Source organism: Schistosoma haematobium, chromosome 5 (genome assembly GCF_000699445.3).
Source record: "Schistosoma haematobium chromosome 5, whole genome shotgun sequence".
Classification (NCBI taxonomy): Eukaryota; Metazoa; Platyhelminthes; class Trematoda; order Strigeidida; family Schistosomatidae; genus Schistosoma; species Schistosoma haematobium.
Window position 1 is genome coordinate 13097280 of NC_067200.1, and position 15461 is coordinate 13112740.

The 15461-nt window shown below is 31.6% G+C and overlaps 1 protein-coding gene across 1 annotated transcript in view; it reads left to right on the forward strand.

The window, feature by feature from the left end:
* MLLT4 (myeloid lymphoid or mixed-lineage leukemia (trithorax, )) overlaps positions 1–15461 on the forward strand; it is a 98326-nt gene that overhangs the window by 27553 nt on the left and 55312 nt on the right. Inside the window, exons 4-7 of the mRNA XM_012939086.2 lie at positions 6177–6516; positions 7900–8137; positions 9594–10041; positions 11924–12511. Coding sequence (XP_012794540.2) covers positions 6177–6516; positions 7900–8137; positions 9594–10041; positions 11924–12511 — 1614 coding nt within the window. The remainder of the gene's footprint in view (positions 1–6176; positions 6517–7899; positions 8138–9593; positions 10042–11923; positions 12512–15461) is intronic.

Below are 15461 nucleotides of genomic sequence, written 5' to 3' on the forward strand. Positions count from 1 at the left end.
TTTTTCGAAATATATTTTATCTATGTATGTTCAACAATTCAATATTACTCAATATGAAAACAATGGTTCATTTTAGTTACCATACGATAAATGGTATGTTTGTTTATGTAGGCTAAATTTATACCGACTGGATGTGCCACACAAAATTAAGTTACCTTGGTTACTTATAAATAAAAAATACAAATCTTTATCGTCGTGGGCACCAAATGAACCTTAAAAGTGAAACAAAGAATCTCACACTGTTGTCTTTGTTATTTATAATTCAAATATTGAAAACACTAAAAAAAAGTTTTTAAATTAGTTTTTCTCTTTGTGTGTTTTGTGCTTAGAATATTGTATCAATATTGATATATGTGTATGTTTGTATGTGTGTAATTGAGTGCCAACATTTTACACAATAATATTATGAGAAAATTTAGATATATGGACAAATGAACTCTAACCTATTAGTTTAATTGGTAATATGTACCCTTTAAGGTATTAAGATTTTGAGTTCGACTGACTGACAAAGTTATGATTGTCTGTTGCTGAAGCCAATTGAAGATAAACAAAAGAGAGTATGCAGTTCATCATCATTTACAATAGTTGTCTAATTGAAATTTTCCTATGCTAATAATAACATCCAATTTAGTATTCATCAACTATATAAACCTGATTAGCAATATTGATATTCCCAATAAGATTGGTTTAAAATGTGACAGTGTTATTCATTAATTTACTGAGTTCAGAAAGTCAACAAACAGTAACTTAATTGTAATGGTTTGTAACTTCTTGTTATTATTATTACTGGCTTTGTTCAATATTATATTTTTGGTACACTATTGAGTAATTCTCAGAACAAAGTATTTTAACAAGTTCCCTTTTCTTATTTCTTGATCAATCCCGACAATAAATATTGAGTGATCGCCAGTTTAGATGCTAGAAGTTTAGGAATCAACATTTGAATAATGTTCATTCATTTTAACGCATATTACCAGCCATCACGTTTCTGATTGTACTTTTTTATAAACTTCTCATAAACGTGCCTGAATGGGTTATGCAATTAATAAACATAATGATGTGTTAAAACAAACAGAAAAACAGATAACGTATTGAAATATTTAGATGGCAGGAATATGTAACGTAGATATTCAAGCAGGCAACCAGTATTTTTCGCTAATGTTGTTTGTTGTTGATAGATTCAAAATTAAAATCAATCAAGCTAATATTTCTTATGAGTTTGTAGGTATCATTACCAAGTTTTGATTTGATGATTTCAAATAAATTGAGCATCGAGTAGATTGTTGTAAATAAATAATATATTTGTAATATCCCAATAAGTAAAAAAGTTAGATTTTCTGACTTTTCGTGACTTAGTGTGTCTCTATTAGCAAATATGCATTCTATGTAAATTGTCTGGTTATAAACAGCGTAAGAAATGTAAGTCATGGGTTGCGGTGCTAACCGTAATTCATCTCTTCTATAAAGTCTGTAACTAAAAGACTTAGATAGGTACATAATTACTAGATTGAGTAGTTAAACACAATTCAATGTTCATAATTAGTTTTCTTTAACTAAATCATAGTAATGTTAAAGTTAAATGATTATTTTTATCTTTTGAAGCGCCATTTATCAATATTTGTATTAAGAAATAATCCGCTCACTAAAGAAAATTGCTTAGTTTATTCACGGTCGCTTAGTTTAAGAAATTATGGAGAGATTAAGCTCACTTCTAAAGAATCCAATTCTAGGACAAATCAGCTGTCTACTTCTCTGCTGTTTTCTATGGTACTTCTAAACTATATCAATCCGCACTGAATAAAGCCTACGAATTAAGCCAAACTTCACGAAACCCCTTCTATTAAACTATAATAGTCAGAACATTAGTGTTTTACTTCGAGATGTTTCTGAAATTCTATTGCGACGTCGTGACTAATGGAGTTTATATATTTCAGGATTAAAACACTTGCTACCAATGGTATTCGATTATCGTTACACTACATTGTGAACTGATTGAAGTTGAAGTTATACCATAGTGTGGCTAACCTGTGGCTCTAATGGCGAAGCGTTCACCATGAAGGTAGAATGTCCTGAGTCCAGCTTTTAATGTTGTTTTATGTTCCTTCTACCAAGAAGTTCCAAACTAAAGCGAAGCAGCTGTCTAGTGCTCGATGATATCCAATGTTATCTTAATTGAGATGAATCTGTGATAAATATAACCTAAAACAATTCGTCGAAAGTGTTCATAAAATATGTTCTTGATGTGTTTGGTTACTTATATTCAGAATGCTTATAACTATTTAATAGGCTTTTTAATTACTCCTTGAGGTTTCAAAATGACACAATAAGTAGATACTGATGAAAACCCACAATAGAAACAGCGTAACATTTTTAACTGAATTCTGAAATCGGATAGAGCATTTTCAGATAGCTTTGCTGATTGATTAACAAATGAATGAGAGTAATTTACAGTAGTAATTCATAAAATACAACATTGTTTGAACCAAAATATTACATGACCACATCCATGCGGTGAATTATTCACCAGATGTTAATCGATTTATGGACTGTTATAATATAACTTGGTTACTTATGAATCTTATCACTTTATATTACAGGCTGAGTTTAGTTACGACAGTAATGACTCTTCCTAGAGTTAATGATGGACACTTGAAAAATTCCGTACTAGAACCGGACAGTTGTCCTCTGATTTCTGGCATTTCAATGCTTCTCTAACTAAGGTCATTCCGCGATAAAAAGCTACAAAATTTCTAGATTTGTTTATCTCATTGACTGTTACAGTATCCAATGTTTGATTATGTCATCAAACTCAGGATGACTCATATATGTTTCGAACGAACAACACACAATCCACCCACTACCATTCTTTACTTTACAGTCTACATTTATTATCCTGACTCATTGAATTTTATCACCACTACTACTACTACCACCACCATCACTAATCCGTTTTGTAAATAGTAATCATGTGAACGTTAGTTACTATTCTCTATGTCACATTGAATGATATTATGATGTAACACAATAGAGAAAAATTCTTGAATTTATGCATACACTTATTCGTTTGTTTGATACTATTATCACAAAACTCAGACAAATATACAATTGTGTATTGATGTATCCAAATCACAAACTTCATTTCGACTTATGATATCAAACATATTCAATTTACCATTCTATAGTTTGTTCAGTTTGATATTCGATACAATGTTGTAATATGATAATGAGTTAAGTGAAAAATGTTGAAAGGATACAAGGATATAAGTGCGATTATTATTATTATTATTATATCAGTTTTATTACATAACTTTAGTACTTCTTTAGAATGAGTATTACATTTACATATGTATGTATATGATATTTGTGTGTGTGTGTGTGAGTGTATTTTATTGAAAATGATGTCATCTATGTAAATAGTTTATTCAATGTTCAATAAGTCTTATGCAAATAAAATAAATTTGTTTGTCCGAATGAAATAATATAGATAGATAGTGTTAAACTAAATTTGGATTGAAATATAAGATATAACCATAATTGGTTTTAATGTTGTTATTGTATTACTCAATAAACTCTATAAATGACTTGATTCTTTGTGTATGATTAAAATATATTTTTACAAACTTATGAACTTTGTAAGATAAAATTCACTTGATATTTGATTGAGATCATGAACTGATTAATGTTAGACCACCTTTGGAAACCTGGAAGCGCTGAACGATCGTTTCGTCCTATTGTATGACTCCTTAGCAGTGCTCATCCACGATCCCGCACGCGGGATTCAGACCTAGGGCCTTCGGTCTCGAGCGCGAACGTTTAATCAACTGGACCACAGAGCCGGCATCCAATGGTGATAGTGTATTGTTTGGATTCCATTGCTAGCCACTATCCATCTTTGCATATAATGTTTACAAGACAGATTTTGTTGTTTCCAGTTTCAAAAATATTATTCTCTGAATGATAATAATAATAGTAATAATAACAAAATAAAAGATTCTGTTCATTTATTCGACTTCAACTAACATTGAGTAATATTGAGCCCGGTAAAAATATGTGTCAACTAAACTTACATGAGGTGGTAATAAGTTATAAAAAGAGTAGCAAATTAGTCAAAATAAAAGTAAAAGTAATGACACTCAGAATGATTAAACATATATAAAACTTTTAAAGAAAAAAATATAATTAAGTTCTTTATTTAAAAAATATTGATACTCAGGATCTACTGCGTTGACTTCCTTGTAACCGATTCTTAGCTATGTCATTTAACATCTCTAGCCAATGACTGCATGTATATCTAACAACATTAGTGAAACCAATGGTCAATAATTTTGTCGATTAACAAATTATTTTCTTTATTTAGATCATGAAGCGAACAATGTTAGACCACCATTGTAAACCTTTGAGCACTAGTCAGTCGTTGCCTCTTAGTGTGGGACTTGTCACCAGTGCACACCCACGATCCTGCACGCGGGACTCGAAACCAGAATCTTCGGTCTCGCGCGTGAACGCTCAACCTCTATACCATTGAGGCCGGCATCCAACGGTTTTAATGTTGGTTTCATCTACCCTCTAACTTTTTTCCCAATCTACATTTTATACCATAATTGGTTAGCCAGTGAATACTAGTATTGCTGTAATATTTATGAGCTCTGACTAGTCAGTTGAAGTTAGGGAACTTTTTTATTTCAACAATATATGAAGACATTAGGAAAACTTAAGTAGTTAGTATACGTCAGATCCCATTCTTGTTGTATTTTAAAACCGCGCACCATTCAGAAGTTCAGTAATAATAAAAATGAATTCACTTCATAATTTTCAGTGATTTTCTTAGTTTACAAACCGTATGAATTTAAATGAATATTGATTGTTTCCAAGTTATTTTCATAGTTTTCAAAGCAAACAAATCATAGGTTCATAAGGCTGAGTTACTTAGATCCTTTAAGATTTTCTATGTAGGATATCATTTAAATTCATCCAGATCACGAACAAGTATATATATCTTTAATCATTAGATATTATTTTTACTATTATTAGGACAAAAGGCTTCCGAAAGTTGTTCAGTTTTGAATCATGATGTGTCAGACACATCGTTGGAGGTAATGATTAACCATCATATTATATTTCGAATTAATTGAAGTTAGAAGTGCACACCATCATATGACAACCTAGTGGTTTGAAGGCTAAGAGTTCATATCAAAGCCTGAAAGTCCTGGATCTGATTTCTTATGGGTTCATGAGTATGCATCCCTGGAGAGATCTATATAAGAATGGAATAAGCGTTCAATACCTTTTTGTTGTCAATAGTTCTCTAGTAAAAGCCATGTCATGACGTAAAATTGCTAATTTAACAGTAGATCCCACCAGTAATCGAATCCAGTTCTTATGTGTTATATTTAAACCATTGACTTGATATCTAGTGTTTCACATTTCATTTCGCAATATTATACGGATATCCATCTTCCTGTTAATGATGCCTGTCTTACATTCAATGTGACTGAACTTTACTTTTCAGAGATTCTTACTAAAACCTTAGAAATTATTCTCCTGGTTAATTACCAAGGGATACATAATTATTATTAAAAGGAGATTTGTTATGTTTTGTGGTCCTCTAACTCTGTTTCGTATATATACACAGGCCTAACCAGATACTTGAGTAAGAAAACCATGGGGGAGTATTAAGTTTTAGTTAGCTAACCCAGTAGAAAGTATATGCACAACTTGTTCATGAATACATATGACCCTCAGGAAGTTAAGTCATTCCTCAATGTATAGAGTGTATATCACATCATTTGTTAATTATCATCTAACTATGAGCCGACATGTTTGGTTGGCCCAGTCTGTCAGAATGCTGTAGCAGATAGTTTACATCAAATATTAGCCCCAGCTAGTTAACCAATGAAAGCAAGTGTTTTTCGTAGTAACTATTTTTCTCCTATCGTGAACACTACCATTATTGAAACTTATTCACGTTTACATTCGTTAATTTCATATTATCATGCTGATATAGAATGGGAACTTGGTTTGACATACATTTTTACCAGATTCTACGTCGAGTATAGCTGATTTGATGTTAATATTTATATGTAGCTGATTTTCTTTGACATTACCCTATTGTTTACTGTCATTAGTTATTACATAAATCATTCAGCATATTGTTTTATTTTGTGCTTTTTTTACAGGATTCAAATTATCAAAATGGTTCAGCGACGATCATAACAACTTCAACAACACATGGATTAAAACAAAGAAAAAATAGTAAAAATTTATTAACAACAGAGAATAACACAGATGACAAACAAACACGTGGATTTGTTAGACGATGGTCATCAGGATCAAGAAAGAAACAAAGGAAATCTAGTAAAAATCGTTCTGATCTTATAGATGATGAATTAGAACAAGTTCCTGATACTACATTTACACGAACATTATCTAATCCAGATGAAGTATTACGTCGACGTCGACAACAACGAATACACAATCGAAATCAATGTATGGATATAACTGATGGGATTAAAAGAGGTATATATATATATAGTGATCTGGGAAGGGATAAACGATGAACATTAGGAAGTTTTTCCTTTAAAATATTAATCACATATGAAGATACACTATAAATCTATTTAAATATTAAAGTGATTTGTGTGAGAAGGTACATAAAACTTATTATAGAAGAACTTATTTAGAAAGATGAAATGTATCAGAATTATATGGTATACTGACGCAATACACATAAGATTATATGTAGGTGATGAATACACTGATGGAATTGGAAACAGAGAACCGTCAGTTTTGTAAAGTCTAAATAATCTTTATAAATCGCGACGTTTTGAAGTTGTAGGTCTCAATGGATTAAGTTCCTTTACTAATACCGTTCATACCCATTACTCTCACTTGATTCGTGTTCTGTTCCTCCTTCTTTCTAATTTATATGTCCTTTATAAAGTTACTATCAGCCTTACATATTTACTTTGATCGCTGAGAATGGATAATCCTTTTTTATTTTTATGAATAAAATTCTTCATAACGAACATATATGGTGATGTATCTAGTTTAATCGAGATAATATTAAAATTGGGGCATAATTCCTGCAATAAGTTACGATGATGAAAAAATATCCTTTCTAAAGATTTTTATTTCGAATTCCACAAAAATTTACTGCAGTTAGATAAAGCTGCTTACTTATTCCACTTTTAACGTTTTTCCTATGTTTTCTATCGTATAGATGGTTAATCTTGGTACCTTCACTAAAACTGCCTAACAGTCGATCTGTAGTTAGCATTCGGTTAATTATAGACACAGTTTGAAAGTCAGCTTGAATATAACCTTGATATATGGATCTCAATGTTAATTAATACGGTTGTATAGTTTATCAGAACCCTGTCAGAAATCCATCATAAACTCAGTTACAGTGATTACCTATCAGTTGAACCCATTTCAGAATTCCTTCAGACATTCGATCAAACAAACAAAACATACCATATTTCACTATCGCTATTGGTAACCAGTTTTTTATCCTGCTTCAAATGTTAAATATTTCTCTGGGATTGCTTTGACTCGATGTTATGTTTGTTATTAGAAAACAGTAATATGTTTGGGTGTGTCGATCACTCTATGCAACTAAACTTTATAAAAATGTAGCCCCCATGATTTGAATAATGGTTAAATAACCTGAATTGCTGTTCTAGCTACTAATCGATCGATTTTTCCCTTGTCATTTGCTGCTTGGTAATTTGAAAGCTATTTTATTAAGATGGATTAAAACAATGCTATGGTAACCTTGCAATTTAATGAATACACTTAGTTAGGAAGAAAAAAAAGAATTGTGTAGTTTACCTGAATTTATTATTATTGTATAATTATTTGTATACTTATCGTATATGTACGTTCTGTTTGCTTTACTAGGTAGTTTAGTTAAAATTTACGGTAGTTCATTAAATCCAACAATACCTTACATTTTATTACCAATATCAACCAATGATACAGCTGAACAAATTGTATTATGGACATTAGAAAAGTATAATTTAGTGAATCATGTTGATTCGAGAGATTACTGTCTAGTTATGGTGAATTTACCATTACGTGGTGGTGCTGGCATCGGTGGCAGTAACCATAGTGGAATGAATGGAGTTGAACGTTTACCGTAAGTTCAGTGATTACCGTCATTTTTTTATTATATGATATGAATCACATCTGGTGTGACCAGTATATGAGTAGAATTAAAGGAAGGCAAAGAGTTATCAAACCAAGATATGGTATCACCTTCGTGAAAGATAACTCTATTATACATCATAAAATTAGATCTTTTTGTGTTTGAAAATTGGACATTAGTCAAAAATTAAGAATCTGATAATATGCTATGTTATATGCTGTTTTTTTCAATGTTGTGTCGTTATAGTAAGGCAATTTCAGCACACAATGTTGAACATTGCGCTAAATTCCTTCTAGATAATATGTTTCAGTTGTAAAGATTGAAATTTTATCTATCAGACGTTTTCACAAGTGGCTGTTTCCCATTTATCTTTGATTAGTTCTACCTGGTACAATACTTGTATACCGTATATGGTATAGTATATATGTTACATAGGTTATGCATTATGGAACACATATATTGCGCTCTTTGTGAATTATTTTTCAATGCAATACGATGAATTCATTCTGCCAAAATTTAATTACCTAAATCAGTATGTACTAGGCATTGTAATCTATACTTTGGCATTCATTATGTTTATTTCAACTCACACTATGCCAACTTGAGATGTGGTCATGTTTATAGATGTATATTTGTTCCTGATCTTCCGTTGATGAAGACTGACGACTGGTTGAGGAATTATCGTCATGAACGTACGGATGAATAAACTTAGGACCTTCAAGTCTTACATCGACTAAGTTGTCGTAATATAATAAATAAATATGATTCTACCATTTTTCAGATAATCAATTAGTTTAAAAATGGTTATCGCAAAAAACCAGTATTCACTAGCAAATTATTGAAAATCAGAAAACATAGAAACAGCTACTTATCATGATAATGATCCAATATCTGAATCAGTTATTAAAAACTTTTGATTTAATTAGTATCACAAATTCAGGTCTTCACATAAGTACATCATTCAAGTCATCAAGTTATAGCATAAACCATTTGTCAGTAATTTATGGAATGCTTTATAAGAAGTATATCCACAGATTCAGGTATTGATTACAGATTGAATTAAATGTATATACTGAGGTGGGATTTCAAGTTAGGGAAAAAGAAATTCGTATTGCTTCCAATGGTGAAATATTTTATTCAAATTCTATTATTTATTAATGGTGAAGGATCAAACATGGTGATTCAAGATATTGAATTGTTGAAGTAATTGTATTAATCAGTCATATAAAAATGTAGAACGGTACTGGGTTTGAGTTCCGGAGTGAACATCAACCCTGCAGGTACATCTGGCTGACGAGTCCCAGATAGGACGAAACGCGCATCCTCGATTCTACTCCTAGCCACAATCACAACAGATTATAATTGATTATCATTTATTTAATACTGACTGGCTGAATTGTTTGTTTCTTTCAATTTTTTACTCTTCTTTCATTCATTCCAATTGTAGACAAGGTATTGACAAAGAAATTACACTACATGATAAAGATTGTGTTTTAAAGTTTCGTGAAATGATACGATCCAACTCTGGTGTATCCAATATAATACAGATTAGACATCGATATGTAGTAGGTAAAGATGGTAAGCGGCCTCCATTAACATCACCAGCTTATCCTCATGCACCAATTCAACAAGCACCGATTTCATTACATTCTAATTCTTCTTCATCTTCATCTTCATTTCATAATCATAAAGATGGAAAACAATTACGTCAAAGTCAACAATTAACAGATATGCCATATTTAGTTCAAGTAAACGGTGACTTAGATCATTCAATACATCCTAAAGGGTTTACAATTGATTTAACAGATCTATTTACAAGAGCATACACATTGCCTATTAAACTTGGTACAGTAGGAAGTATGGTAGGATCATATCCTAATGTATTAATAAATAAGGTATGTTAAAATATGAATAGTGTTTTGGTATTTCGCGCGTTCTTTTACGCAAACATGTTAATATTTCAGTTGGTTTCGGAGATATAGGATGAAAAAATATAACTTATCTTGTCTAATGGACAGTTAAAGCCATATTGTACAATCAAATTTAAGGCAATGGTTTTTTAATGTTTGTGCGAAATTTAAAAAGACATGATGAATAGCGTGTAGCTTGTCATGATTTAAACAAAATTTGCCTATATTTATTTATTAAGATTCTTGTAATCCATAAACACATCTGTAGTACAACTATACAGTGAATATAGCATAGTATGAAAGCTCATTTGTAAGAAATATCTCATAGTGATTCAGATTATGCGCAAAAACTAGTAACGATTTAAAGCATTCCCAAGGATGTTTTTAAAATGTCTCAAGTCGTCCTCTTCTGTTAGTTACGAGAAAATCCGGTGTATAAAATTAGTTTATTTATGTACAGTATGTACAATCAGGAACTATCGTTTTTACTTGTGATATCATCGATTTTCATCAGTAATGTCACTTTCATACGAGAAATGGTCGAGCTCTCTTGAAACAATGGTATATTATCAGAAAAGTGAATAATACCCTAAGAAAGTATTCCATTTCTATCAATGTCGTGACTTTATGTCCGGCTTTTTATCACGTGATTTATCCACCAATCAAAATACGAATTATACAATCTTAGCACTGTGCCAAACCAATGACGTTCGACCAGTATGGGCAACCTAGCGTCCTTATTGGTTCTATGTCCGCCTAGCCCGTCCACATGAGTCCAGAACATCAATACCAGCTTCCACTATGAGAATCGAATCAAATCATTAATTTCAGACGTACTGGGTTTATATATCAAACAGACCGCAACGCACCATAAACTAGGAAATGACATTTGTACACAATAAAGCCAAAAAGTGACTGTGAAGGTGATAGGCAGTAGTCAATAAACTGAAGAACAGTAAATCGTACAATAATAAATTATAGATCAAAATGAAGCTTATAATAAGAGAAATATAAATATACATAATCTAGTTATTGAATGATTATACCATTACAATGTATAGATAATATTAGTCAATTAATATGTCTCAGAAGTTACTCGGGATTTAATCTTCGCTCGGATATAACAATCAATAATAGCAATGGGATTATCAATAAAACTATCAGTCATCATTAAAAGACAACATTAAATAGCTATCCAAATAATGTGACAAATTTACAATGAGACACTAAAAATAGTGTCATTTGTGGCGTAAATGAGACGTTCTTCTACCAGCGTAATAGTAGTGGGTGGTAATCCATTTAATATGGCTCTATGGATGGGAAATCTGGACTGTGAAAGTAAAAGACATACTGCAGAAGTTTGACGATAGGTGTTTACAGCTGACAGATCCCTGAATGGTGATCAACATCGTGGGTGTCAAGTAGTTCTTTAGTCCCGATCAAGAAAATTTAATCAGCACTAGAGAAGTACCTGAGATACTACTCAGTGATCGGTCGATTGTAAATACATGTCAGTCCCACAGAAGGTCTTTCTGACTGTGAAGCTCGGTGACACATTTGAACCGTATTCACAATGGTTAGTCTTTCTCACTTTCATTCTTACTATGATTATTTTCACTTGTTTGTTAGCCATTTTGTTAAATCCACCTCATGTTAATATAGGATTGCAAATTAGGCTAATGCACACTTTTTGTTAGACTCTTTGTTGCATATAACTGATTAAATGACTTCAAAAAGAACGTGATTATATTTCTTATTTACTTTTTATATATTACTTTATTTGAACAAATTAAGTAATATATTAACTTACCTTTACACTATTGTTTATTCCAAACCAAATAAATTAACAAACTGACAAAATAATCAGACTGAACATCCTGATATTCGACCAGTTCATTGTACATTTTGTGTTGTCCTAACAACCAATCAAATTACTACGACAAATTCAACTGTCAATACTAATGATAATACCAATAATAATACATCAAATACTACACAGAAATGGAAATTACCCAAATCTGTTTCCACGCCAGATTTAGAAAATTTTGCCAATTACTCATTACTACTTACACCATCATTGGATGGTTTTACAAAACCACCTGGACCAGCATTGGTTCGTGTAAATGGTACACGTGTAACTGGTCCAATACTTGTATCAAATAATGCTATTCTACAATTAGGTAAAACATTATACTTAAAGTATATTCAACCAATGCAAACTAAATCATTGAATTCACTTACAAATGCTAATAACAAAATGCAAATTAAAACAGAGAATGCAAATAAGATACAACAAACAATAACAAGATTACCATCATCATTATCGTTATCGAATCGGTTAGCAGAAAAACAAATTGATTTAATGAATGAAAAAAATCAAAATGATGATGTTATGAAATTGAAGAAGGATTCGCAATTCACTGGAGGTACATTGTCAAAAACACAGACATTGAAAGTTAGTTACCTTTTCTGTATATCTATCTATCCATGTATATATATATATGCAAACGTAAATATGATGTTTTACGGTGGATACAAAAAGCCTCTTATGTTTTTTGCAAAGGTTTTTATCAATTTAGATTATGAGGATAGGACTGACAATCAGGGCATAACGGATAGTTGTCTCTTCTTAATTTAATGATAAGTCTGCTAAGTAAATGCTCGATTTGATCTTTAAGCCTCTTCTAATCAGCGCAGACTAAATCTACACACCAACTTGAACACAAGAGAAAAGGTGTGAAGTCCTGAACGAAAGTTTGCCGATAAGGATTTATTTCACTTCCAAAATAAATTAAAATGATTTATGAATACACCATTTTTCATATGATTTATATACAGTTAGATTAACAGTCAGATATTTACAAATAGAATTGAGTTATATTTAAAAATATTGACTCAATAACTTATTATGCAAATACATGTTTACCATATTATACAACTAAGCATTTACAATCCTTCTTAAAATATGGATACATGTAACATAGAGTTGGATAAAAAGAATCGATCTCGTATGTCATTCACACTCCAATCTATTCATCTATTACTCACTAGAAGTTTCTGAAGTATCAGAGTCATGTAAAACTCTGTAAACACGCTCAATTCTCTGCATATAGTTAACGTTGAAGTAAAGCTCTTATTCACACTTCGCACTATTTCTCTGTTATTTCAGTTGAAGCGCAAAGTTGTTGTATGACTATAGAAAGCTCCTAGAAACTCCGTAACTACTATTCAAACAGAAGGCTTATCGGATCATTATATTCACTTTGAATCTCGATATATTTTTGAAAAATGCTGAACTTATTGAGTAGCTTATAACTAGCTGGTTGACCAGTTCTCTAATTACTAAGTTCCTGTATGTCATCCTTTGACACTGTCTCATCATTGTTTTCACTTGTCCATAAATCGTTAGCTACTTTCTTTGTTAATCACAAAACCTTCATTAATAGGTAGACCTTGTTTTCCTCAGAGATGGCCTATAGTAATTCTCAAACATAACTTAAAGATATTCTTCTATAGTTTACATTACGGAGCGAATTTATTTAAACAGCTATTGACAATCAAACAAATTACTGAACCACTTTTTCGCCCTAGTATGAGACTGTTCTACAGCATCCATCCACAACTCTAGTAGGAGTCAATAGTTCTCTAACCGAAGTCTGTCCATAACGGAAAACTTCAAAATTAAACAATTCCTACAACTCCCCACAATAGAGGCTTGATAAATAACCAATACAATTAAGAATTTCATACTGCTTGCATTCTGCGCATCAAGCGTAGAACCTTCAAATCAAGCTACAAGTGCCTAATCTTTAAACCACCGAGTCAATTTATGTTTCTAACTTCAATCATTATGTCACAATTATCTTCCAATGACATTCATGGGTAGCTGCATCACAAGCGGTATAGTCTTTCATTAGGATCCTGGGAATTACCTCACAAAACGGGTTTTTAGTTAGCACAAGACTATTATAAGTATAAGGGATTTATAGAGATGAATGAATTTCATAGTTTGCATCACGAACTGACCCTAGTTAAATAATGTATACATAATGTTTTCTTAATACATTAAAACTAATTGTCATACTCACGATAAAATAAATAGATAAATCTGCTCCTAGATAAGGTTATCAACAACATCTTTAGTGTTGACTCAGTATTTCATATCCAGAAAATTCAGTCATTTTTCGGTCGATTCAATAAGTGACTGCTGTCTATTAGAGTAATTCTCATTAACCTCCTAGCTTCTACTATATTTGTGTTTTTCATCTAATATTTCGGGTTACGGTGAATGTTCACAGTAGACAATTAAGACCTACTCCAGTTAGTTGAAATGAAATTTTCAAATAAAGATTTACATTTTAATGTGCACTAATCCACAAATAAATCACTTGGAAGAAAACTGAATGTACAACACACTGATTGAGTATTGAAAAAATTACTGAAAACGTCAGCCTTATTCTCAAGGTAGATAATTTTAAAAATCGATTCATGATTATATATATATATATATATATATATATATATATATATATATCTGTTTTAAAGCCTGGGAACGACATCGCTTGCTAATCGGCTTTGTTCCAACTCGTCGCCTCCCAAATACCTGGTCGATAAAACCCTTCTGCTAATGACTGTGAAGTTGCCTACCGCGGGTCGAAATCCTACTGAGAGTATCAATCCTTTCAAAATTGCAGGTCTACCTTCTTCATGAGTGGCAAACGGGATGAAAATTTGAAATCATGGAGGAACCTAGGTCAAATAAGATTACCTGTTCCTTACATCCAACCACTTAACATCTCAATATAAGACACTTGATACCGAATCACCAAGAATAGAGGCCACGTTGATCGATAGAGTTTGACCAATTCTAAATGATTAGATTAACATGACATTGATCACTACTTTTCAGTGGATTACCTATTATATCAATTTATTACTATATGGCGCTAATGTTTATATTTGGTGACTATTGTACAATGATAAAAATCGCTCTCAACTGGTAATCTTAGTTGATCAAATTCAATTGATCAAGTAGAATTCCAACTTCTAATCTAAGTGAATCTAAAGTGTGGTTCACTATACTTGATAGATGGTGACAATTGGTGAAAGGCTATAAACCTAGGTTTCAAACTAAAACCCAATTGTCACTAGAAGTATACACACAATTTTGGGCAAGCCGATGCTCTGAGTGATGTTAAAGGTAGTTTCATCAAACATCATAATCAGAGATATTAAGTCTGGGTACAAAGTCAAGACCTGTCACAAGTTATTAAGCTAGAAGGTTATTGAAATGCTTTATTCGATAAGTTATATAGTCGTTTACCATTTTATAGATATCTTCACATGTTTTAACAAAATAAACCAACCAGTTAATAAGTTTTTCTTTAATTTATCACTTCAATTGA